Source organism: Lissotriton vulgaris, chromosome 10 (genome assembly GCF_964263255.1).
Source record: "Lissotriton vulgaris chromosome 10, aLisVul1.2, whole genome shotgun sequence".
Lineage (NCBI taxonomy): Eukaryota > Metazoa > Chordata > Amphibia > Caudata > Salamandridae > Lissotriton > Lissotriton vulgaris.
In genome coordinates this window covers 125,659,033-125,686,772 of record NC_141698.1, presented here as the reverse complement: position 1 = coordinate 125,686,772, position 27,740 = coordinate 125,659,033, and the positions used below count along the sequence as shown (strand labels likewise).

At 42.0% G+C, this 27,740-nt stretch overlaps 1 protein-coding gene across 1 annotated transcript in view; it reads right to left on the bottom strand.

Moving 5' to 3' along the window:
- LOC147684823 (cytochrome P450 3A21-like) overlaps positions 1-27,740 on the bottom strand; it is a 247,971-nt gene that overhangs the window by 191,795 nt on the left and 28,436 nt on the right. Inside the window, exon 3 of the mRNA XM_086940696.1 lies at positions 14,642-14,694. Coding sequence (XP_086796822.1) covers positions 14,642-14,694 — 53 coding nt within the window. The remainder of the gene's footprint in view (positions 1-14,641; positions 14,695-27,740) is intronic.

Here is a 27,740-nt window from a genome sequence, read left to right as displayed (position 1 = left end):
GATAACTCTAGATGCAGAAAAAGGCTTTTGATCGCATAAATTGGAATTAATGCGGCATGGTTTTGGCCCCGGCATCTTGAAATTTATTGGTTTACTTGATGCTTCCCCGAGCACTTAGGGGCATATTAACAAGGGTTTTATCTCCACTTGTTTGGCTTTAAAAGCCAAAGAAGCTGAGATAAAAATATTGCCCTATTAACAACAGGGTACTAACATCGCATGTTAGCACCCTTTTTTCACTACGCTTCCCTTTGCATCTCTAATGAGATGCAAAGTGGGCATTCCAGTGCAAAATATTAGGAGAAATGTTGCTAAGCGACATTTCTCCTATCATCAAGCTTCACGCTAACTCTGTTAGAGACAAAACAAGAAGCGCTAACCACGGTTAACGCTGCTTTTTTACACCTGCTAATTTTCAGACTTAGCCATGTAATCCAATGGGAGGTGGAATACATGGCTAAGTCCACCATGGGCTATCAATAAGGATATTCCTATCCTTATAGTTTTATTGCTGCATTACCAGCGATAACTTCCCAAAATGCTGCTATATCTGGATTTTTTTACGCCTAGGCAGTTAGCATTGTTGATAACGCGATAACCAGGTGATATTATCCAGCGATAGCGGGCGTTAAAAAAATTAACGCTAAGCACCCTTAGCATTAATTTTCCCTGTTCCTTGTTAATATGCCCTTTTGTTTTTTGTTAATGGTTTACAGTGCTCATATTTTAATCTACTGAGGGGCTCACAACAAGGATGTCCTTTGTCTTCACTACTGTTTATTTTATCTTTAGAACCTTTTTTAGAAACTCTTCATAGGGCCTCTTCTTTTCTTGGAAAAACAAAAGTTAAATTTACTGGACATGTAGATGATGTTTTACAATATGTTTCAGAGCCACATACTTCTATTTCAGTTTTCCTTCATTTACTAAGTGAGGATTCCATGATTCATGGATATAAATTACACATTAATAAGTCAGAAGTCATGACTCTCAATAAGTATTAATTGATGGACATGTTCAACGACTCTGGATTCACATGAAACGTAAAGGGCTTCAAATGTTTAGGGATTATTTTTTCGAATTCTATGGAAGAAACAATTCCTCAATCAAGTAGCTGTTCAGTATAAAATATCTACTTATCTGGGAAATGGTCACTCTTGTTTTTAACTCGTTGGAGTAGATTATATACTATCAAAATGATGATGCTCTAAATTCTTTATTTCTGTTTTCCAATGCTCCCAGTCAACCTCCATTAGCAGTTTTTTAAAAGCCCTAAATAGTTTACTCATGAAATGTTCATGGAATAAACAGAAGGCACATATATCTGTTTGAAGTAAGGAAACCCAAGAATCTGTGTGGGGTGAATTTTCCCAATTTTTTACATATCATTCTGCATTTGCTTTAAAACAAATTTGGCCTTTGTTATCCAGCGAAGATAAAGCTCCTTCAACAGTTTGGTGTCAACTGGAATAATCGGCAATAACTCGATTCACTATTAGGCTGGTTGTATTTATATCACATCATCCTAACGACTCTTCCTCTCCTATTCTTCCTAACTTAATTAACTTAGAAAAATCGATTATTATCCAGTCGTTATCCCCTCTTCAGGCCTTTTTTGAATCTCATATTTGGCACAATAAAAATATAAAAACATCTAATCACCAATTATTTAGAGGTAATGGATCGCTAGGGTTAGCAATCATGTACATTAATTTCTTTCCTCCTAAGACTTCTTCCCCTTTCCCAAACTTTAAAGTAAATATCATATAGCTCCCTTTTACAAGTCTAATTATGCATTGCTAAAGCAAATTATCTCCCAATACATATCTGTCTTTAATTCTTCTAATACCATTCTTCCTAGTAAGTCTCCTGATGTTTTTCACTTTTCCACCATTTATAATGCTTCTAATATTTATAGACACCTGGAAATTCTCCCTACTCATCGGACCAAATATAAAGTGGAGACACAATGGGAACAACATTTTCAATGTACCTTTTCACTTTAGACCTAGAATAATATCTGACCTAAAATCAATTTCACATCATGTTCAACTATAACGGCACAAACACTATACTATTTTTACAAAAAGTAATTTTGAGTGCTGCTTCTCTTCATAAATACAATTGTACCACATCTGATAAATGTTGGATATGTGGAACTGGAATCACAGATCTATTGTATAGGTTTTTTATTGTCCCTCAGTCAGTACATTTTAATTACAAGTTTGGGCTAAAATGCCATTCATATGTTCTATCTCATTCCAATTTGATTTATTGCATATTTTTCCTGCAGTTCCTCACAGATATCGAATGGCAATTTTGTGGTTGGAGGTTGGAAAATTTGCTGACTCTCTTATTTTCATTGCCTTTCAAATAATTACATATAGCCAGAAAGAGGCCAGAAGAAATGATTTTCCTAGATGGTGGACCATGCTTTGTAATCATATACTCGATAGAGCGAGTGCAATGTCAACCCAGCAATTAATTAGGAAAGACTTTCTCTGGTTATCATTAACCAAATATGTATCTTGACACCTCATTCCATCTTCTATCGCAAATGTTATTTTTCAGCTTCCATGATTCTTAAAGTTTACTTCTAAACAACTCCCTGCTGTTTTTATTATGTTTATCCTGTTGTATAAATCGAATTGAGATAGTGATAATTTTCTCTTCTTCTTCTTCTAGTAAAGATGTCTGTTTATTTCCTATCTTTTATACCTTTTCTAATTTTACATCTTATATGTTTTGTATATCTTTGGTATGTCTGCTGTCTTATCCATGTATCTTCTCTTTCTTATTGTTTGTTTTATTCTCCCTCTTTCCTTTTTCACTTCTGGATTTTCTTTTTTTTTAAAAAGAAAAACACATATAAATGCCATGTTTAAACGATCCCTCATAATATTTGCCTTGGTACCTTTCGTTAAAGACTATAACCTTAACTATTACGTTTATTAATCTTATTCTCTGTGCAATCATTATTGATATATCATTCTTATATTGTCAATCTAGTTCTTGCCATTGGAATTCTTCAGTAAAATGTTTTTAAACTTAAAAAAGGAAAAGAACATCTTGTTATGTCATGTGAGCTAATAGTATTGTTAGTATTATTACATGCCTGCAGTCCTGGATGGGTGGGAATTTTCTAGTTAGCACAGGTATTTCACAGAAGTATGAAGAGACATACACATACTGGGATACACCCTACTCACAAAGAGTATGGAGTCAGTATTTTACTCCAAGAGTAAATATCGAATGGCTCACTGAGAATTTGACTCAAATTCTGAGCAGTCCAGACCCTCCATACGCAGTCACATTAATGCAACGTCACTCCCCCTCCAATCTGTATTAATTATAGAATTAACCAATTTAGGCAAGAAAGGGACTGTATAAAGTAGAAGATTAGGGAATGGCATTTGGAAAGACTAAACAGCTAACTGCTGCATTGTTGGGAACTTCTGTGATCAGGAATCCATTTCTAAGTAAATAGGTGCATGTATTTCTCCTTGTGTGGCAACAAGTGGTTGTTATATTGCCTTTCTGCTCCTGCTTAATTGTCCACTTGACCGTCATTCCCCCACAGTTCTTGTTTTCTGGCTAGTCAGCCCCCTTTTCAGTTTAATCCTTGCCTCCTCATTATAGGGCTTTATTACTTATTTTTGCATTCATTGGTCTGCAACTGTTCAGAATTCCCCTGCTCCGTGGCATCCTGGGGATCAGTGCTGGTATTCTGGTTGACGTGTGGTTTCATTACCATATACACTGCCCTGAACCCATTGTGGATATCACCATCCTGCACCAGATACTACTTTGCATTTCATGTCCAATGACTTTTTGTTATTTTTTATCATACTTATCCTTAATTCATTCCAGATACCATCAGAGAACAAGACAGCATTCTTATCCGTTACCAAACACCGGTCCATTTTGTGTATTCCCAACATGACCTTTCCGCAGCCAGTGCTCCTGTGTATTTACTTTCACTTTCTGTTCTCCTCTGATTTATATTGTGAAGTATTTGGATTATTCACATCCCCGGAGAGACTGAGGGACAACTCTGATTCTCAGCGTGTCTATGTCTCTGGCTGAGTCTTGCCATAAAGTTAGCCATTTGGAGATATCAATTGTAATGTGAACAAAGAAATCTAGCCTGTCAGCAACCTGGACTCTGTTTTTTTCTGCAATTATTTGCCCGCCGTCGCCTGCCCTGCAGGGTGTGAGAGGACTGCTGCAATAAATGTTGGAAACTTACCAGAGTCTTGAGGTGATTCAAGATTTTTCACATAGTTATATTGGTGGGAAACATTCTTGGCAGGTGGCCAAGGAATAATAGTCCATTCTTTGGGAGTAAACACTTGCAAGCTTTTAGAGTTGGAGATTTTAGATAGGAAGAGCTTGGACGCAGAAGTGTTTTCACAATGTGCTACCTTTGCAGAGCACCCAAGTGGGCAAAATCCCAATGACGCAGCATAAACTGAGGAAGCGCTACTTATTAAGTACATCCATGTCTAGAGGTTCATATCAACTGCTGACGCCCTGGTAAACAAGCTTTGACAATGACAATCCTTTTGGCCCTTAAAACACAAATTAGGTGGCAAATAATATTCGACAGCTGATGCTTATTGATGCTGCCTTTCATCATGTGTGTGAGAGAGAGAGAGAGAGAAAGAGAGAGAGAGAGATAGAGAGAGAGAGTGGGGAGAAACAGAGACAGAGAGGTAGGGAGACAGAGAGAGAAGGAGAGAGAGAGAGAAAATAACCACACAAGACACACTGCTGGCACCTGTGCTGTATGAGAAAATAACAACCTAGGCAGTTTATAAGTTCTTGTCTAGTCTATAATAGACAGTTAAGGGACCAAAAAAGGGGAACATCAAGACACAGGCGTAGCTGCGAGCCTCCGCGCATACGTTTCTGAAATTGGATTTTGAAATCAGTGAATCAGTTAACCGGAGTAATTATTTTAAAAACATTGTCCACTTTTTTCGGAGGCAATACAACATAAGGTTGTGAACAAGATTGGATTCACATGTTTGCTGATTCATGGAATAAATATCCCTAGTCCACGTACCTCGGCTTTTCTGAATCTAGAACTGGAACTATTCCGCTGTTTAGGAGAGAACCTTCTCTTTTTAACTTCCATCCGTGCCCCGGGCGTTTAATTCTGACACGCTTGATACTTTCAAACATTCTTCCCTCGAGGAGATACGAGTGACTAACCATATAGAAATCGTGCCCCTATCAACAATGTGGCCGTCATTCACTCAACAGTGAGAGCTTCAGTCTTACTTAGAGCATTAGTTCTTCCTATACCACTAGATAATATATTAAGCAATAGAGTTTGTTCCTGAAGAAGGCGCTGGTTCGCTGAAACGCGCGTCAGATGATATATAACTCCTCCTTTTTTATTAATTATAAGGTTTTTGTAATAATTGCCTTGTCTGTGTTTACACTCGTTCTTTTATGAATACATTATTGTGTTTTTTATTTAAACTTGTAATAAAAAGATGAGTTTTTAACCTATTTGTGTTATTGTTTTGACAAGACCGGGCTTTTTGTCCAATAAATTTCCCTCTGGATTGTATTTTGCTACCACTGTCTTTCAGAGACGGGAAACCCTTACGGGTAACTGTCGCGCTATATAAAATTAATAAATAAATAAATAAAATAAATAAATCTCTGGGGAAGCTATCCTCCCCCTCCATCTTGTACAATGCTACAAAGGCACAGAAGATACAAACATACACATAGAGGGGCGATTCCGATTCCCATACAAATAGCCGTACAGAGCATTTTTCCCGTACGAATCGTATCCTCAAACGTCCCCGTACGTACGATGTAGTGCAATGCGTACCCAAAGCAATTCTCCGTCCGAATCGTACCAAAGCCCGTACGACTCAATAATCGGTACGAATCACATTCGAACGCGCAGTACGCAATGTCCATATGGATTGAAGCATCATTTTCCAACCAAGGAAGTACGATTCGTCCAGTCAACACTCTGTACGACTCTTTTTTTACGAGAGCTCAAAATGTCCGGAAAAGCAGAATTCGACTCGAAGTTTGTGCAATACGGTTCATACACCCCATGATCTTAGGGGTACGGTTTGTACACCCCATGATCGTAGGGGTACGGTTCGTACACCCCATGATCGTAGGTGTATGAACCATACCCCTATGATCATGGGGTGTACGAACCGTACCCCATGAAAGTAGGTGTACGAACCGTACCCCTACGATCATGGGGTGTACGAACCGCACCCTATGTGATTGTGTGGCTCTCCGTACGAATTGCTCATACGTGACGTTTACCATACGAATCGCGTACTCATTCCCCAGTCTGGATTGTACTTGTCGGGTCGGACGGCATGTTTACGATTCGTACGGTTCACTTTCAGGGTCTGTATCGTACGGATTTTCCCTTGCTTTTCATACTGTTCGCAACGATTCTGACGTATTTTTTTACTACGGATCGTACTACGCAATTCTGACGGATTTGTACAATTCGTACGGAAACGGCTACGAATCCGAATCGTTGTACGGATTTGTTTCCCCGAATCCGAATCGACCCCAGAATGTCTGCTCCTCTTTCTCGAGAAATTCTGAAAATTGCACTGAGCAACGAGGGGGTCAGTATGCTGCCTTCTCAGATTCACAGAAAAATAATCTGGCCAAACTACAAATTCACAAAACATGGCATGAAGTCACCAATGTTTTATACTATATAACCAGGGTAAGGAGAGTAATCTTTTACCTGATCTAAGGGCTTGGTTTCTGCGCCTCCCTTTTAGGTCACAGGACAGGTCCTTGATCCCACATTGTCAGGGACAGGCCTTGGCCTCCGCCTCTGTGCACACAATTGACAAGTGTGATTCCATCAGCAAAAAAAAAAGGCAGGGTACCAGTTTCACATGCAGTCAGGTACTCAGAGCTGGTGCAAATGCCTATTTACCATATAAGATACATTCTGTGAGACAATTCCCAATATAAGATACATTCTGTTAGACAATTCCCCATACAAAATGAGTCCAATATCACCAAACATTGTCAAAGCTAGAAATGTTACAAATTCTTAATCATCAGGTTCATCCAGGCCCCTAAAAGCCAGGACGGGCTCACAGTATTCAAGGGAGCTCTTTGAATATTGAAGTGCACCCTAGCTTTTTCGACTAGGCAGTGGGATAGCCTTATTGGCTTTGTAACTTTAGTTTCCGTAGAACGTATCCTTTTTCTTCCTTTGTGTAACAGAAATGTCTCCCTTCCTTCCTTGTAGGCTGGTGCCCTGACGTCCCATACCATTGGTTTGAAGACAATGCTAGCAATGTCACATGTTTTCGCCTACCTAATTGGCAATGAGCACCTTGATGCCAAAATATCTGGCCGAGGTTGCTGTACTTAAGGGACAAAATATGTTAAGTTCTGAAGTTACTTCATCCTAATGAATGATTCAAGATTTTCCAACACTTTACAACTTTTTTACATAAATAATAATCAGTCTCATATGACAGTGCTAAACAGATATTTATGACAAGCAATATTACAAGTATCTTTATAACAACTGCTGTAATTTTTACAACAGAAGAACACATTGATTTCCTGACCCTTTGCTTTCATGAGTGTTCCACTTTTCATATATGTAGATTGCTGTTCATGTAGTCATAATAAAGACCATTTCAAGATGGATATGTATTTCTAAGACTTAAACCAGCCTATCACAGGTTCATTAATCTGTATTCAAGAATATCAGCCATTGGGGGCGTGGTTTGGATGCCGCGCAAGATGGCCGGCTAGTTGCAGAGCTCCGCCGCACCAAATTTTACCCTCACAGATTCCCGTATGGTTCGGGAACCGTTTTTGATGTAGTTTGCGGTTTTTCAGCCTCAGAACCTGCGCTGAACCGACTGGTGCCCTGGAACAGCTCCTGAAACTCTTCTTGGGCTTAATTTCGCGAAGCGAATGTCGTGCACCGGCGGGCCGCCATTTTAGGACGTGCCGCGGCTGATTCAAGAGCCGCGGCTTCCCCTGAATATCGCCGCCGCTCCAATGAAGCTCCCCTTGAGTCTCTGCCCTGATGAAAGCCTGCTCCTCTACTAATGAAGCATTCTCCTAGCAGTGCTGGGTGAGCATTTATTTCTTTTTCTTTATGCCTCAGTGTCTCCTCAACACGCCTCAGCTTCACTACTACTGTCCTGCATTGGGCTGCACCAGCGATGTTAGAGGCCTTCCTTCAGCAGTTCTGGGATAATTTCAGTGGCTCCTTCTATAACCTAAAGTTTTATGTCTCCCTCACTACCTAAAAGGCGCATGCACTATTAACTGGTTTCTTCACTGGACTGGCATTGTTTTCCCTCAATTACGCCGCTGCCTTCCTCTTGTGGTGACTCCCAGTTTTTATGCGTGTCCATGCTCCTTATACCTGCGTACTAGTAGTTATGCCACCCCCAGTTCCTGACTTTCCTTATTTTCTTTAGATGGCCATTTCCTACCACATCACTTCATCATAATCTGCACTGTGTTCCGTCTCAGGGCTATTTTTGTGGCCTCATATGGTTGACTGTCTTTCCATCCCATTTGTAGCAGGAAATTTCGCTTGACTATCCTCAGCAGGATAACATTTTATTTCTCTTATTTGTACTTCCTCGTTCTCCAGCTGGTGTGGCCTGTCTCTCATGGTCAAACTCCGCAAGCCAAAATTTATTTTTCCTACCTCCGCAAGTGTTTTTGTGACTCCCTCTACAGAATTGGTGGTATTGTTACCAGCTTCTACAATGACTGCGTCTGCTTCTCTTCGCTCTCCTGCTGCGCAAGCCAATTCAAATAAAGTTTCGCCTTCTGCCTCCTCCTCTAAGAGACTTAAACAGGATCCTCCATCACCAGATAAGGTCTCTCCTTCATCCTCCATAGACTTAATTTTAGAGGAGCTCAGGGCTATGCGCCCTTTCATCGAGGAAACCAGTAAGGACATGCAACTCTTAAAGGACAGATGGTCGTCCATGGACGCCCGAATTTCCTCAATTGAGCAACAAACTCCAGTTATCCAATCCAACTCACAACGTATTGCCTCTTTGGAAAAGACCGTTCTTTCTCTCCAACAACATACAGAGGATTTAGAAATCCGCAATAGGAGGAACAATCTGCGTATTTATGGACTTCCTGAATCTCTTGAGGGAAACGACCCAGTTACCTTCTTCACCTCCTTCCTCCCGAAGCTTTTAGATATGCCACCATCCACTTCCATTAGCATCCAAAGAGCTCACAGACTTGGTCCTCGCACGACTGCCTCTACTAAACCTCGCGGAGTTATTTTCCTTTTTTTGAAATTCACTGATCTCCTTGCCATACTTTCTGCAGCTAGAGCCAAGCGCCATGTTCCCTGGTTAGGTCAACGTGTCTTCCTCACCCAAGATGTCTCTAATGCTACTGCCTCTAGAAGAAAGGAGTTCCTAGCTCTTCGTCCCTCCTTGCGTTCCCTTGGCGCGCGTTATGGCTTGTTCCATCCTTGTACTTTTAGAGTTACACACCAAAACAAGACTTGGACGTTTCAGGATCCTGGTGAACTTCGAAACTTCATCCTTTTGCAAAATAATGTGGGAATGGAAACCACCCCTTCTGCTAGTGGGCGAACAACGTTCGGAATGCTCTTGAATCAGTTTTTGGTTGCATTTTGGATGGTTTCTGGATGTTCTCTGACTCTCTGTACTCATCTTTTCTCGTCCTCTTTTCCTTTCCTTTGTCTGCCCCATGGTTCTATTGTATGTTCCATATGTTCCTCTCATCCCTTTGTAATTCTTCTTTGTCTTTACTCTGTTTCTGCTCGCCTCTCTTTTAATGTTTCATTAACATGTATTATCTAGCTTGTACTTTGCATACTGTATTCTCTTGTTATTGCCTTGACCTTCATTAATCGTCATCTTTTTTCTTTCCACTCTACAGATATGTATTTTGTGTTCCCCTTTTCCTGATTTCATTCCCTATATGGTTCTGTGAGGTCCCTGTGCGGTTGTGTCCCTGCTCCTCGGTTGACTCGTCTTGTTGCGCATCACCACTTCCCCGCCTTCCTCTTCTCTTCCCCTTTCAGGTATGTTTTTTGCAGTCATTCTTCCGAATTTGTACTGTCTCCTCTGGATTTTCTCTCCCCTCTTTCTCTCTTCTTCCATGTTCTATCCTTTGTCTCGTTTCCCCCCTTCCCCCACTCCTATGCTTCATTCCTTTTTTTTTTTCCAGCCTTCTCATGTTCTGTTTGTTAATGTTCTTATATTTAATGCACCTTCTGTATTTGACATGTTTATATTGTTAAACCTTTAGAGTAGTTTCATGGAATGTGAAAGGTTTTAATAATCCCATTAAGCGGCAGAGAGTACTTTCTCATTTGTCTTCCTATAATCCCAATATTGTTCTCCTACAAGAGACCCACCTCTCCGATACTGAATCTTTGAAATTGAAAAGGAATTGGGTGGGCAATGTTTTATTTTCTCCTGCGTCTCATAAAAAGAATGGGGTTGCTATTTTAATTCACAAACAACTCAAATGTGAGATCATATTAGAGGATAAAGATGCTGATGGTCGATGGGTTTTAGTTAAATTGCTTATCAATGCTATACCCCTTACTGTATTTAATGTTTATGGTCCCACCACCTCGGACTCTTCCATTTGGCCAGTAATCACCTCCAAATGTATCCAACACAAGGATGATTTTTTCCTTTTAGGAGGCGACCCCAACCAGATAATGGATCCCTTTTTAGACCGTAAATCCTCTGTCCGTTTTGTTCCTAACAAACCCCATAAACAGTTTTTTGATACCATTTCACAAGCACACCTGGTGGATTCTTGGAGGATCTCTCACCCAGACAAGTTGGACTTTTCCTTCTTCTCTCCTCCACATGCCTCTTTTTCTTGTCTGGACTACATTTTCCTTTCCTCTTCCTTATCTCAAAACCTTTTGTCTTCTTCTATTGAACCTATTGTAATCTCAGATCATGCTCCTATTGTTACTGACTTTTATCTACTCCCTCCCCCTCCTAAGTCTTCGCGGTGGCGATTTACCTCCTCCCTTATAACTGATCCTACTTTCTCTTCTTCATTTCGCACTTTCACTAATGAATTTTTCCTCATTAACTCTGACCCTTACATTTCTCCTCATGTACTTTGGGATTCCTTTAAAGCTACTGCCCGAGGTTTCATCATTGACTTTGTTTCCAAGAAAAAGAAACAATTTCTCCAAAAAAGGAAGATTGCTTTAGCTCACATTAAAACATTGGAACATCAGTTTTATACTTCTTCCCCCAACCACATGTCCTCTGAACTTCTTCAGGCCAAAATTGCTTTCAATAAACTTACCACCGATTCGGCTTCTGCCTTTCTTCTCCGAAGTAGTGCGCGTTACTACGGCGGACGTAACACATCGGGTAAACTTCTTGCTAACTATCTAAAGTCCCGTAAAGAACGTACCTATATCGATTCTATTTATTCCCCCACAAATACTCTTCTGCATACAGATAAGGACATTTTAGACCAATTTCGATCCTTTTTATAAATCATTGTACACACCGGTAGCTCCTCCAACGCCTGAATTCCTCCAGTCTTATTTTGATACCTTACCCAAACCGGACACCTCTAATCTTCATTCCTCAGACATTGAAACCGACTTTTCCCTCCTTGAACTGTCTACGGCATTATCCTCTCTCACTAAGGCAAGACTCCAGGTCCGGATGGTTTTCCGGTTGAATTCTATTTGCATTTCTCTGATCTTCTTTTACCCAAACTTTTTTCTCTTTTCTAGTCGTTTTGTTCCTCTGGTCAAGCTCAAGGTTCTTTTCAGGATGCTACTATTTTTTTAATACCCAAGGAGGGTCGCGACCCCAAGTTTTGTAGGAATTACCGACCAATCTCTTTAGTCAATGTAGATTATAAATTATTTGCTAAAGTACTCGCTCTCCAACTAGATCCCTTCATGCAACATCTCGTTGGGAAAGAGCAATGCGGTTTTGTTAAGGGTCGCCTTCCTTCGGATAATTCTAGACTTTTCCCTAATGTTCTCAATAACGCCTCTTCTCTTCCTATCCCCTTAGCCGCCATCTCAGTGGACGCTGAGAAAGCTTTCGATCGGGTTGACTGGTCTTTTTTACTTGCTTCCCTGAAATGGCATGGTTTTGGTCCCAACTTTATTTCTTTTATTTCTCTGATATATTCTATGCCCATAACCTCAGTTTTGGTAAATGGTCAATTTACCTCATCTTTTACACACCAACGGGGGGTGCGACAGGGTTGTCCACTATCCCCTCTCCTTTTTGTGTTAGCTCTTGAACCTTTTCTCTCCTCTATCCGAAACAATTCCTCTATTTCTGGTTTCCCATATGCAGATCGCCAGCTTAAGCTGTCTGCGTATGCTGATGATATTCTTTTATTTATTTCAGATCCGGAGTCATCTGTTCCTGCCTTACTGGTTGAATTTGAGAAATTTTCCCTTGTGTCGGGTTATAAAATTAATTCCGATAAAACTAAAATTCTCCCGCTTACTAAATTTTGTCTTCCGCACTTCTTCACATCAACAGGTTTTGCCTGGAACAGTACTAACATCAAATATCTGGGTGTCCTATTCTCTAATTCTTTTTCATCCTCTGTTAGACTTAACATGACTGCAGTCATTTCCAGAATTGAACATCTGTTTTCTTCCTGGAATCCTTTATTCCTCTCCTGGTGGGGTCGTATTGACTCTGTGAAGATGATGATTGCTCCTATTTTGATTTATTTACTTTCTATGCTTTCAGTTCATATTCCAGCTCTTTATTTTAAACACATTGATTCTGTTCTATCTAAATTTCTTTGGAAACAAAAAAAAGCTCGAATATCTTTGTCTGCTCTTCGCAAGACCAAGTCGAACGGTGGAGTTAACTTCCCAGATTTTCGTCTCTACCACAAATCTTTCTCTCTGCGCCAAGCCTCTTGGTGGCTGTCATTGGAACCTTCTCCTTTTTCCCCTCTCTGGCTTCAGATTGAACATTCCTTATTACTGCCTTTTTCATTTCAAGAGGTTATTCACTTTACCTCTAAATCCCCTTATACAGCTCCTCCGCTGTTTAAACATACCTCTTCCCTATTAAGACCTTTGTTTTCCCCATCAACCATTTCTCGAGAATCTTTTTTTACTTTTACCCATTTGGTATAATTCGCTTATTCTCCTGAAAAATAGACCGATTGCTTGGTCTTCTTGGAGGTCAAGAGATATCATTTGGATCCATCAACTCTTTGATGGCTCGTCGCCTTGCTCCTTCCCCCAATTTCAGGAGCGGTTTCGCTGTCCGCGTTCGTTCTCTCAGAAATATTACATTCTTATGGAACTTATAATTGATCCTTATCATTCTCTTCCTTTCTCTGAATCGCTTCTCCCTTCTTCTCCTCTTCTTGCTATCCTCGCTACTCTTCCTAAAGCATCTCTCATTTATCGCTTCTTCTCTGCTCCCGACCCGGTTCGCTCCAAGACCAAATTGGAATTTTCTTGGGAAACAGATTTTGCTTGTACATGGCCTGTTCATCACTGGGATACACTATGGTTTAAAACCATGAAGATCTCTCGCTCCGCTTCCCTCACTCAATCCATATTTTTCTTCTATCATAGACTTTATCTTTCTCCCCTTTCTCTTTCTCGCTTCCTTCCTTCCTCCAACTCCAATTGCTGGACCTGTACTACACCTGAAGCTGATCTTCTACATCTTTTCTTCCTCTGCCCCCCTGTGGTTACTTTCTGGAAACAGGTTTGGCCTTACATATCACGCATCTTTACAGTTTCTATTCCTTATTCCAACTCCTTGGTGTTTTTGGGAAGTCTCTCAGATTCTCTCAATCTCCCACCACATTCACTTGGTCTCTTTGACCTTATGTTGTCTCTTGCTCTCCAACACATTGCTTCCAATTGGAAGTCTCTCACCAACCTTTCCACACGTTGTTGGTGGAATTCACTATGTAACTTCCATAGACTTGACGTTGCCTTCTCCTGTAAACCCCCTCGTAATGTTGAATTATATTGGTTACCCCTCACCTTATATTTAGATCAATCTGCCAAAACACGTTATACTCCCTTTTCCTCTGACAACTTTCTTCTTTTGGATGTATTACAGACTTTTATATATTATTCATTCCTTTTTGATGATTGTGCATTTGTTTTATATGCCGCAATTTTCTATCTATCAATATGACTTGTAATGATATGATTTTTATTTCCCCCTGTTTTTCCCTCCCTCACCTTCCCTTCCTAAAATTAGAAAATGCTTAGATTCTTTATGTTGGCATCAGAGATCTTTTGTTTCTTCAAGGTTTGTTTCTTCTGTTGATGTCACCTTGTTGTTATTATAGATCATTGATTTTTAATAAAGCTTTCAAACATAAAAACTGAATATCAGCCATTGGCAAAGCAGCTTAATAATCATTGAATGAAGGGGACACATATCAGACTTTTATTACGTCCATTTCCCTAGACTCGATCTATACCATGACAATACATTTTAACCCTATGGTGTTGCCACACCTCCAAAATGTTAAAAGGGACTGAGAAAAACAGATTCCATAGACCAATATCTAGGACACTATATCAAACAACGGTGAGAAAAAATTGTAATGACCAAAGAATAAACAAACAGCTTAAACTTACCCCCAGACTTTTCCATATTTTTTAAAACACTCCATGTCAAACTCCAATAAACCCTAAAACGGAAGACACGTCAAGGTGGTTAATGATGAAAGTTTAAGAGAAATAAATACACAATGGTTACAATTTTGTTTAAATATTGTTGATCTAAAAAATGAGGTAAACACGTTTCCAGCATTCCCATTTGAATTTGGGACACAAGTTCTTAATAATTTGCAATAAACGAAGTCATCAACCAAAAATCAAATAAACAAAATGGTCAAGTTTAGCTTTATGATTGGTAATTGGGAAAAGGCGCTTATTGGCAATGTGATAATTACATCCAAGTACAAATAGTGGAAAGCCTTAAAGCACCTAATCAGGGGTCAACCACTTACATAGTAACATCCAGAGTTTCCAGTCACAAACCCCTTTTGAGGCCAAGAATATCATCAATAGGGCTGCCTAGTGCCTAATATGGGCAACTATTTTTTCCCCAAGGCAAGGAATCAAATAATTCTCAAAAAGGTGGTAGGTCCTCCAAATAAGCACCACCCATTGACATAGATGTTGAGTTGTTCCACTCACATTAACCGTCACCAAATATTAACAGAATGAAAAAACCCTTTGTTTTAGGTTACATATATTAATATACATTTCTCTTTTTCAGTCGGAAGACCTTTTGTTGCTTTAACAGGGGAAATATATTAAAATTGTTAAATACGATACCAGATCTAACCAATATTAACACACTTCATTTCAAAAGGGAAGAATTCCTGGAGGCCAAAACTGACCCAGAGGTTGCACTAAGGTTACTCTATCCAACACAACAATACGGTGTCCTACAACTTTTTCCACATTTCCGCAATGTGGGCATAAACATATACCCTGAATATGATATACCGTATCCAGTTTATTTACAGCCATCTTAAATCAATGCTCTACAGAATACTGTGGAGTAGTTTGACCACAACTCACTACATGCATGATTCAGTGCCCTTACTGGTTCAAGTCTGCATAATACTTCTATAGTGAACCACTTAAGTACATCAGTTATATCTGAGAGGCAATCAATATTTTGGACAACAGAACAAGGCTGGTGACACCTCAACTAACTTAAATTGTATTGGTGGAGTTCTTGAATAAACAATTCACCACCCTATCACAAGGATGATTATGAAATAAGAGGCCTAGCACATTAAATATTGCAGACTTGTATTGACATAAAGCAAACTTCAGAATTATGTTTTTGTGTGTTTGCAAGAATACGGGCATATCTCTGATTTGACATTTGAAGTTTACACTGTCTTTGGCATCAGAACTGTGCCTTCAATCCATGAACACCCTAAAGGTGGACTCATTACAGTGGTAAAGACCACTAGTGGTGCAGTGGACCTGGTGTAGTACCCGATTATAACAATTTTCTCATTTCCGGTGCAACCAACATCAAGATGTTATCTTTTATCTTTTCGTTAATTAAATGTAGGTCTCACTCTCACCAAAGGAACATGTGAACTCCTTGGATGTAAACTTATTATATTCATAATATGTACATCTTCCTACTGCATTCACAGATGATTTCAACTGTTTTTATTTGGGACAGAAGACTATGATATTAATTACTGTACCTGCAACAATCTCTTTGGCTTCGTCCCTCTGTGTTTCACAAGTCCAGAAGTAATCCCAGCGGCAAAGAGCTCTACTTTGAGCTTTTGAGTGTGCAACTGAGATCCCTGAATGGTAGATTCCCACTGGATCCAACTCTTGACTTCACCTATACATCCTACTGTGGTCCCTGACCTTTAGCTATAGATCCCTTATAATACACTCACCAACCTCACTACTTTGGCTGAAAGAACGGTAGGAGGGTTGGGTAGGGTCTTTGGACGAAGCAAACTGGTGTGATGCCTGCATGACATCATCCCACTTTAGCTAGCTAAAACAGACTCCGCTTTTTCCAGTTTTAAAACCCCCATCAGGCCTACATGACTCCTCCCCGGCATGTTGTAGGTGCGGGAACCCAGCTGAGGATTTTTTTACATGTTTAGTGGTAATGCCCTGTGATACAAAGACTGGTCTGTTCTTCTAGCTGTGCTATCTGCTGTGGTGGGTATGACTATAGATGTTGATCCGAAATTAGTTTTATTTTGGATCCTGGATGAATTGGGGGGCCAGTAGGGACAGGTTTTTGGTTGGCCTCGGCACTTCACTAGCTAAACCTGACATTGGTCACAATTGGATCTCCTCCCTGATCTCTTTGGTAGGTGTGTAGACAAAGGGGATAGATTGATGTGGCGAATTGGAGGACGTAATTTATGTCGGCAGGTGGTGCCCCTGCAAGTATGATAAAGTCTGGAAAAAATGGTGGGCCTACCATGGTTTGTTAATATAACTACCATTAATAGCGCCTGTTTTTTGCATGGGGGAGTTAATTTGTGAGACTCATTCCATCTCCTTGCGTTAACAATGTGACTCTGTTGTCCAATATCTTACAGTACAATGCAAAATATGTAATGTTTACCTGCAAAATGTAAAAAAAAAAAATCTATACAAAAAGTAAAAAGTTCTTCTATTTGCACTTTGTGCATTAAACACATCTGCAACACACACAATACCATAATGATTAAAAAAGATATATACACTTGCAGACAAGTAAACTAAAATAGGAGAAACAAGAATGGGTGTCTCTTCCTGACATATCTTCCACAATGACTCAGCAGAAAACATCCACCCTGATTGTCGCATAAGACTAGCACGCTCAGTCAATGACACCCACCCAATGCTAAATTAATTTTCTTGAGACCTGCTCAAATTGTGGACTACCTTATTTTCAGAGATGTAACAGGTTTCTTTTTTTGCAATCTTTATTTATATTAATTCAATTATAAGTTACTATCATGTTCATCTCAACAGCTGAAGATTTAGAGCCTGATTTAGATCTTGGCGGTCAGGTTACTCCATCACAACGGTGGCAAATTCCCTTCAGCTGAAATACAAATCCCATAGGATATTATCCGATTTATATTTTGGTTGACGGAATATCATTCACCATTGTGAAGCAGTAACTCGTCCGCCAAGATCTAAATCAAGCCCTGTAATCGCCATGTGCTGGTCTGGTAGTACAAATGAACAAAGTTGCAGTATGTTATTGTTTCATGGATTTTAGTAATGTTTCTAACAGGGTTGACAGAAGAGAGCTTATACGCCTTGCAGAACCTTTGATTTGGACCCACCTGGAATTCCTTGCCTCATTCCACTTCTTGCGGAACCCGCTCCGCGGGTCCCGCTGCGCTAGGAGTGTCGCCTGCAGCTTCAACAAAGGGGACAACGAGGGAAGCTGAACTATCGGGGCTGCAAGCGTGTGTGTGCGCTCTACTGGGACTGCATATCCCAGGAGCGCCCGCCTGCCTGACTCGCCACACCTGGGCCGCTCTCCCCGACCCCTCCCACCACTTCACCGAGCCTTCATCTACTGTGCTCGCAGTGCATGCGAGCGGGACGCCTTGCAGAACCTTTGATTTGGACCCACCTGGAATTCCTTGCCTCATTCCACTTCTTGCGGAACCCGCTCCGCGGGTCCTGCTGCGCTAGGAGTGTCGCCTGCAGCTTCAACAAAGGGGACAACGAGGGAAGCTGAACTATCGGGGCTGCGAGCGTGTGTGTGCGCTCTACTGGGACTGCATATCCCAGGAGCGCCCGCCTGCCTGACTCGCCACACCTGGGCCGCTCTCCCCGACCCCTCCCACCACTTCACCGAGCCTTCATCTACTGTGCTCGCAGTGCATGCGAGCGGGACGCCTTGCAGAACCTTTGATTTGGACCCACCTGGAATTCCTTGCCTCATTCCACTTCTTGCGGAACCCGCTCCGCGGGTCCCACTGCGCTAGGAGTGTCGCCTGCAGCTTCAACAAAGGGGACAACGAGGGAAGCTGAACTATCGGGGCTGCGAGCGTGTGTGTGCGCTCTACTGGGACTGCATATCCCAGGAGCGCCCGCCTGCCTGACTCGCCACACCTGGGCCGCTCTCCCCGACCCCTCCCACCACTTAACCTACGTAGTAGAACACTATACAAGGCTCCTAGAACTCCCGCTGCGCGGGAGCGCGCGGGAGGGCGCGGGAGGGCGCCGGGAGAAGCCCGGGACAAGGGCGGGACCGTCCAAGGCCGTCATCGGCCGGAGTAGGCCGGGCTGGGCCCACTTTCTTGGTTTCCCATATTGTGCAGGTATTTACAGGATTTATTATTTTGTTGCACCCGCCTTGGGAGGCATAACTGACTGACCCTCCCGGAGCTTAATCATGCCCTCACCGACAAGGGAGAGTACCCCTCAGAAGCCGGGTGGAGTGAAAAGCGGGACTCTTGAAAACTATTTTGCACGGGCTGTGGGGGAGGCGGACAAAGAGGGAAATTTGTCAAGGTTAAAGGCGGAACGGAGACGATCAGTGGACAACCTGAAAAACACCCCCATGGGAGAACAATCTATTACATTAAGGGAGGAGTTAACTCGAATTGAGGATGTTCCACTCCTGTTAAGGGAGGGTATGAACATCTCCCCAGCTGAAATTACGAGCACAGCTCTACCTATTAGCTCCAGTCCCGTTAGGGGGTCTATAGATTTAACCTCACAACCGCCCACAGCCCATAAAGATAGGCATCCCAAATTGAAAGTAGTCACCACACAAGTAATCCCGGGACCACCCCCCAAAAAAACGCAGGAGAAGGGCAAAGGGAGCGCAGGGTGGTAGTAAACCCAAGACTCTACACCTAGACTTTGGTAAATCCCTAAAACATTCTGTATCCACAGTAAAACCACTGGCAGAGTCACACCCTAAATCTAATGTGCAGGAAGTTATAGTTCCCGCCTTGAGCAAAGATGTAGGAACTAGTAGTGTTAATGTCCCCCTCTCTGTTGTGCCGCTGGGAAACTTGGAATTTCTCTTAAGGTCACTGTTACTCCCGATCAGCGAAAGCGTAAAAAAGATCGAGATCAGACTAACCATATTGGAGGCCACATTGGGAAGTCTGAAAACTCGCGGTGATCGACAGGAAAGCGATTTAGCACCCATCACCACCCCTGTAGCCTCGCAAGGGTCAAAACACAGGGTAGCTAACCCAGCGCCAGTTCCACCTCAGGCTGTAAATGGGGTAGTCCCCCAAAAACCCCTAAAACCAAATCCTGTAGCTACCAATTCACTTCATGCTAACACGCTTAACCCCCCCCTTGTATCAGTACCTCAGGCACATACGATAGACAATAACATTCCGGACCACCAAAAAAAGCCCCCTGCAAGACCCCGTCGCCCTAACCTACCCCCCGAGACTAATGACCTTACAGTAGTTATGGCAGGGGTCCCGCCACTTGATGAAGGAGAAGTAGAGGATTTTTGTGCCCTAAAAACTAGGGTTATTAAGTGGTTAAACAGAAATAGACCCCTCCCGAGACACCTTAACAATGAGATTATAATGGTAAGAAGGGTCCCATGGGTGGGGAGAACTCAGAAATCCATCACTGGGGACTGTGTTTTGGTGAGTTTCAGGGACAAGGGTACGGTGTCGCATATATGTCAAGGGGAAAATATATCAAGGGAATCTACCATCCATACCCTCCGTGTGTCTTTCTTCTTCCCTATTACCCCAGGCCCACACCACCCTCCCCCAAATCATGATAGATGGGAGAGAGTCGGAAGAAGTGGGCATCACCAGGCTTCTCATCCCTGGCCACTTTTGGGTAGACCGGCACCTTTTCTCCCAATTTATAATCGGTTTAATTGTCTAAACGGCCTAGAGGGGGTGGATTGACAAACAGATAAGGCCTCTAAGGAGATCACAGAAAAGGGCGCCCAAGCAGAAACACCAGAGGGGCAAAGACATTCGCCCCTGCAAACCCAAATAGTTAGGGCGGAGGATCCTATGCTTGCAGTTAATAAACAACCAACATATACTCAGACACCGCCTTTAGCTTCATTAGGGGAGGTGGAACTCACTCCATGTCGGTTCCTTAGCTGGAACGTGGCGGGCACTAGAGCTAAAAGACTAGATCCCACATGGATAGACTTCATAACCAGTAACCACGTAATTGCCCTCCAAGAAACATGGGACACCTCACCAACTTTCTGGTTGGATGGGTTCACAAGTTTTACTACACCTGCAACCCCAAGTAGTGCAGGAAGAGCTAAGGGTGGACTAGTTCTCCTCTTTTCACTTAAACTGGCAGGGACGTTTAAACAACTAGAGTCTGGCTCCCCAAATATTTTAATGGTAGAGTGGATTATCTCACCAGGGCGGGTCCTAGTGGTCTCAAATTTTTATAATTCTTGGGTTAGACAAACAGACACAGCCCATGTGGATCACTTGGAAAATGTTCTTAACGATTACAGTCATAAATCTTGCACTAATTTCGATTTCATAATTTTAGGTGACTTTAACATTCAAAAATGTGTTTTAAAATGTAACTTAGGCAACCTGGAGGGTCAGACTGATAATAGCAATCTGCACTTCGCTCACACCAAAGCGGGGGAGGCGCTTGAATTTTTCCTTGCTAGCCTTAATATGTTTGAACCCCTCAGCACTGGTAGTGACGAATCTTTGCCCACTTACAAAGGGTCTGAAAGTGGGTCTGTGATAGATTTCATTTTTGTTTCTCAGGGTTTAACCTCCAAGATGGGGATATATGAGGTAACTGCCTCCCCACATAGTGACCACAACCCAGTTTCTGCACAGGTTCGCTGGAGTGACTTATGGAGCAAACACCTGGGTCTTCCTAGGGCTTGCACATCGACGGTGCCCAGCGACCAGGGCAGACGGCTTAAGTGGGGTAAGGTGGTCCAGGAAACCTTCATGGCTTCCCTGTGCCCAAAGATAGAGGAACCCATGTGTATTTGTCTAGACCAAAATGCCACTAACAAAGAGATTGTTTTAGCTTTTAACTTTATTTGCTCACAAACAGCTAAAGAACTCACAGTTCCCAAAAACAATTTGCCACCCAAGCCTCATAAATGGTTTGACAGAAATTGTTCTAAAGCCCATAAAGACCTGAAAAATGCACTCAAAACAAAGCCGAGGGATAAAACCTTAATCTCTAAATTAAGACGGGAGTATAAATTGGCTATCAAAAACAGGAAAAACACAATTAAAAAAAATGCCTGGAATGACTTGCTTGACGTGGATATACTACGTAATAGTAAGAGATTCTGGGACATTATAAATAACCAATTCTTCTCTGGGGAGATTAACACAATCTCCGACTGCATTATCAGTGATGAGAAATGGGTTGATCATTTTAAGAACATATACGGCGGTAATGACTCTGTGAATGGAAACGATATAGGACTGACCAGGGGGCTAGTGGCAGTAGAATTCAACGAGGAGGAGGTATATAAAGCTATAATGGACTCCACGAAGAATAAGGCTCCGGGCCCAGACGGAGTCCCGGTAGACTTTTTTATATACGCCCCAACCACCTGGTCTAAAGTCCTTACAAATGTTTTTAGGGCAACAAATGATGGATGTTTTCCAGAAACTTGGAATACATCTGTCATAGTACCCATTTTTAAAAAAGGAGATAGGGAGAATCCGGGATGCTACCGCCCAATTTCTTTAATAGACTCTGCCTTCAAGATCCTGGGCAGAGTACTATTGACTAAATTGAGAACAAACCTGGAGCTTTGTGGGGGCCTCGCAGAGATTCAATATGGCTTTAGGGAAAAACGGGGAACTTTAGAGCAATGCTCAAATTTACATCTCCTAATATCTAAGTACACGGTGGCCGGGGAGGGCTCACTATATTTAGCCTTTATGGACCTCTCCTCGGCCTTCGACTTGGTTAATAGGGCCAAGCTATGGGCTATACTCCGTGAGCTTGGTATCGAGGATTCCTTGGTGGCCCTCATAGCAAGTTTGCACCAAGGACTTACTGCGAAGGTCCGGGTAACCAGGGAAGGGCGATGCTCTGACAGCTTTAGGTCAAATAAGGGTGTTCGCCAAGGCTGCATTTTGGCCCCACTTTTATTCACCATTTATATTAATGATCTAGGGAAGTCCTTGTTAGCAGGCAACGCTGATGTCCCGCGGGTAGGTGGGAAGCAGATTCCGGCTCTCCTATATGCGGATGATGCTGTTCTCATCGCCTGCACGGGCATTGGTCTACAGACCCTTTTGGAGCTTTTTGGTTCCTTTATGGCTAAATTAGACTTAAAAATCAATGTGACCAAATCGCACACAATGATTGTGGGTCCGCAGAAAAATAAATCACACACAAAAACCTTTTTCTGTAAAGGCGAGGTTCTCTCCAGGGTCCCTGTTTTTCCATACTTAGGGGTCCTGTTTGATGAGAAAGGCTCCTGGGTTCCGCAAATTAAGGCCAAGCATATTTCTTTAGCCCGGTCCACAGCAGCCCTGATGGATTTCACTAAAAGACTAGGGGCTAAACCAATGGAAGCTGTGTTAAAAGTTTACAAAAGTAAATGCATTTCTATAGCCTCATATGGTGCAGCATTGTGGGGTTATACCAACCTGGACAGTATGCAGAGGGTAGAGAACAAGCTTATTAGAAGAATCTTGTCGGTTCCAAACTCCACACCTACCTACTCCATACATGAAGAAGTTGGCCTACCCTATATTATAGATGGATTGAAATTGGCCCCTTTACTTTTTTGGGCCAATACCTGGTTAAATACTGAGTTGTCTTTAAACCACACAATTCTTAAAGATGTGACTGCAAGGGAGGGGGCAATGAAAATAGCCTGGTTGAGATATATAAAGTCATCATTCACTGCCCTCGGGAGACCTGACCTATATACAACACCGTCAATAATTAGGAAAGCGGACATTGCATGGATTAAGAAGGAATTCCAGGGGAGGTCACGCTTAGAGAGAGAGGAGTCTGAAGTTAACAAACCACTAGTAATAGCACACTTGGTTTTGTCCTCTTCCCCCTCGATGGAACCATACCTGCAATATGTTTCTAAACCCTTGCACAGATTTTTGCTAACCAGATTTAGAATGAATCTGATCCACTATTCACTAGGCACCTTCCCTACGTGGGGCAAACCGGAGCATGCATCACCCTGTGAGTGTGACCAGTTTTCTAATCAGGACACTCTCCATTTTCTGTTTTTTTGTGCATTTTATAATACGGAGAGGAGAAAATATCTAATTCCCCTCCTGAAAATTCTTGGCTTCATACAAGTGAGACCAGCCTTGCTTTATCTTCAAAGATTACCGGATGCACACGTCACTTTTTGTGTAGCAAGTTTTCTAACAGCCGCATACAGAGGAAGAAACAAAAGAATCCCTAGAACTGTACTGTTTTAAACTAAAAACCAATATATTAATTGTAATTAAGTGACTCTTTTACGGACACTGTGTAAAAACAAAATGAATTGTGGGTATTTTTAAAATGTTTTTAATGTATGTATTTCTCTTGCCTTTTATGATTTTAACAAAAATCGATTAAAGTGTATTTTGACTGACTGACTGAGAGCTTATACTAAGATGAAAGCCCAGGACATGAGCCCCATGCTATTCTATTTTATTTAAAAGCTATGTGAATCAACGTGGCTGCAAATAGAAATTGATAATTACTTGGGATATATAAATTTCAAACAAGCACTGGTGTCAAGCAGGACTGCATCCTGACCCCCACACCTTAAAAATATGTCTGAGCGATCTATTTTCATAGTTGGCATGCTTAAATAACATCCCCCTAACTTGGGCAGCAAAGGATCATGCCACATGCCAATGAACTCATAGCAATGGATTAGATCCCGATTTCGCTTCAGTGGATCTTGGATTTTATTCCCCAGTATTGTAAAGAAAATGACCTCAGGATGAATATACCTAAAACTAAAATTATGACATTTGGTAGATCTCGGAGGATCACCTGGCCACATAAAGGTAGAAACCTGGAGACCATTCAAACATATGATTATATGTCCATTATCATGTCCTGGAACAAGGACAGTAATTGACTGGAGTGTGACATCCCATTTGATCTTGGCTACTTCCAACTCCAGCAGCGTCGCCTCCACTAAGGCCTGAGTGGAGAACATGCATAGGCTCCCACTCCCTGTATGAGTGCCGTACCAATCAAGACGCTGCTGTCATTCTTTTTCCTGTATTCACATAACTACAATATCATAACAAATATTGTTACAGGAAGTTGGGCTGGTAATGAATAAGACGTACCTCCCAAACTGCTATTTTTTGATTGGACTTTATGAAAGTTTTGCTTTTTACTGTTTTTGAGATAATTGCTCATCACTGTGTACAATGTATATGCACATTATGTTGATATGTTCACTTTAATTTACACAATAACTGTTTACATGTCTGTTTTTCATGCTTTTTCCCTTGCAAAAAACTTGTTGTTGTGTTCAATGCGAAGTTGACTATGTATTCTTTCTTGTCGCAAATAACGGGCAATTTATGAATTTCAAAAATAATTGACATAAATCAAGTGTCTGAGTTAACTAACAGTGTGGTTTTCTCTCTGATGAACATTAAATGTTGTAATTATGCACACAGAGGCATAGGTAAATCCCCCTTTTTTGGCATTAATGGGCCCTACCTACCCTCTTCCCTACAGGGCCAAACCCCTCCTTTTTCTCTACTGTCATACTAGTGACAGCGGAGTCGTGATTGGTTTAGGGGAGCCTGTATATGGTTCCTGCTTCTGGCAGGAACAGAAGAGGACGGAGGCGAAGGAAGTCACTTTTATTACAAAACTTGAGGGGGCCCCCCTGCAAGGTATGTTGAGGGGCCCTCTTCGGCCTCAATCAAGAGGTCTCCAGCTAGAGTATTGTGCTGAGGGGCCCCCAAGGGCCCCTGCACCTTGGGGGCTTCGAGGGCCAGTGTTTCACCACTGTCTCTCTCTCCCTCTCACCATCCATCCTTTCTTTCCCCTCTCGCCCCTCTCTGCTCTCTCGCTCTCACCAGTCCTTTCTTCCTTTCTCCCTCCCTTTCCGTCTCTGACTTGAAAGTGACAAAGGCTCCAGCCCACCAGGGAAATGCCCAGTGGAATTAAAAGGCCAGTCCGGCCTGTATGCTACGGTTCTACAGGGCTCGTTCTTAAAGCAAAGAGATGCTCAAAAAGCCCAAATGTGCATTAAGAATAAAAGAAAAACCAAAGACCATTTCTAAAATATACCTTTGAAAGGCAGAAAAAAAGACCCAGATCTTTTTTACGTCTCTTGATTTTGATAGTAAATCAGCGTGCGTTAACATAAGCTTCTACATTCACAAAGGTTTTCTGCTAAACGCAGCAAAAGTGCTGCACTGACTTAAAACAAGTCTTCTTGGGCACGCTTATGTAACACAGACTATTTTGCTCTTTGACCACCAAACTTGTAATCAGGTCCTAAATGTGTGAGTGTTTTGCCCTCTATCACTCATTATCTACTTCAGCACACATTGGCCTTGATAGATGTCTCTCATGAACACAAACCAAAAGAGCCCCTAGAGAGCTCTGGTGTTAAACTAATGGGTGAGAGGCAAGAAAGGTGAAATCTTGCAGATACCAGGAAAGGAAAGCAGAACAGAAGCCTGGATTAAAAATCATCTTTCATGCACATTGTGTGATTTCAGTTTTCCCTCCACTTTACAAATATCACATGTTGTGCCCCCCTCATCGCACCACAAAAACCCACCTCCTGCTTACAGAGATCACCTGTGAAATTTGCACAGCCCAAATCACATCTGGAATCACGCTCACAACAAGCGTTGGCAAACCCAGTAGGTCTCGCCTATACTAGAACTATTGGCTTTGGCAATGTGTTTTTGCCATGTTGTACACCAGGGTTGCTGCTGTTCTGCTTGGTGAAACATTAGTGGCGTGGTGTTGGATAGAATGGGGTAGAGTGGAATGGGGTAGATTTGAGTAGTATGGAGTGGGGTAGACTTGGGTAAGTTGGTTTAGAGTAGCATGGAGTGGGGTAGATTGGGGTGGCATGGAGTGTGGTAGTTTAGTTTACAGTGGTGTGGGGTAGGTTGGTGTAGCATGGAGTGGAGTATATTGGTGTAGAGTGGAGTAGGGTAGATTGGGGTATATGGTAGTGGGGTATATTGAGGTAGAATGAGGTTGACTGCAGTGGTGTAGACTGGGGTAGATTGCGTGGAAAAGAGTGGAGAAGGTACATTGGAGTGCAGTAAGGTAGACTGGAATAGGGTGGCATAGATTTGAGTGGGGTCATGTAGAGTGGAGTGGGGTAGATTTGGGTGGATTGGCAAGGAAGAAAACAAAAAAGGTGCTAGTTAAAGAACAGTGAATGACCTAGCACAAAACAGGACATAATGTACAATGCCAGGGGTTGCCAGGCGCTGATAGACATAATTTCTTTGCCTAAAGACTTGTCTGCCTAGTAGAGGTGGAAGACACGCCCCTTGACTGGGATGCCAAACCACACACGTTCCTTTGCGGCAGAACCCCATCCACCAGAAGCTGGTATCAACCCTGTCCTGCATGACTGTGGGGCAGAAGTCTCAATATTGGGAATAGCGATTACCTAATTGTGATTCTATGTGAATCACAATTAGGTAATCACTATTCCTAATGTTTAAAACTCATAGAGTTTCATTTAGTGATTCCTAGATGGTCCAAAATCGACCTACCTCATAAATAATAATGTGGTAGGTCACAATTTGCGACCAATTAGGAATCGCTAAAATCACCATGACCATCATTGCTTTTAAATAAAGCAATCATTATTTTTTAAATGCAGTCCGTTTTTCTTAAACATAAACTGGCTGCATCAAAGAAAAAGAAAAAAGTTCTCTTTTCATTTTGTTTAGAGCAGGGACCACAAAACGCTCTGAAAAAACGTTTTCGCAACCCTTCCCAAAGGGCAAGGGGTCCCATGGGGACCCCTTTCCATTTGCGAATGGGTTACCACCTACTTGAGGTAGGTGGTAAAATACAAATGTTTGCAACCGCATTTCAGCTGCAAAACATTCTTACATACCACTGCGATACGGTATTAGGAAAGGGCACCCTAAACACACCCCTTCCTAATAGCAAATTAGTATGTATTCGCAATTCCAAAAAGCGATTCGGTCACATGTTACCAAATCGCAAATTGAAATTAAAACATACCAAAATCCAGATCACAAATGTCCCGATTCTGCGAATC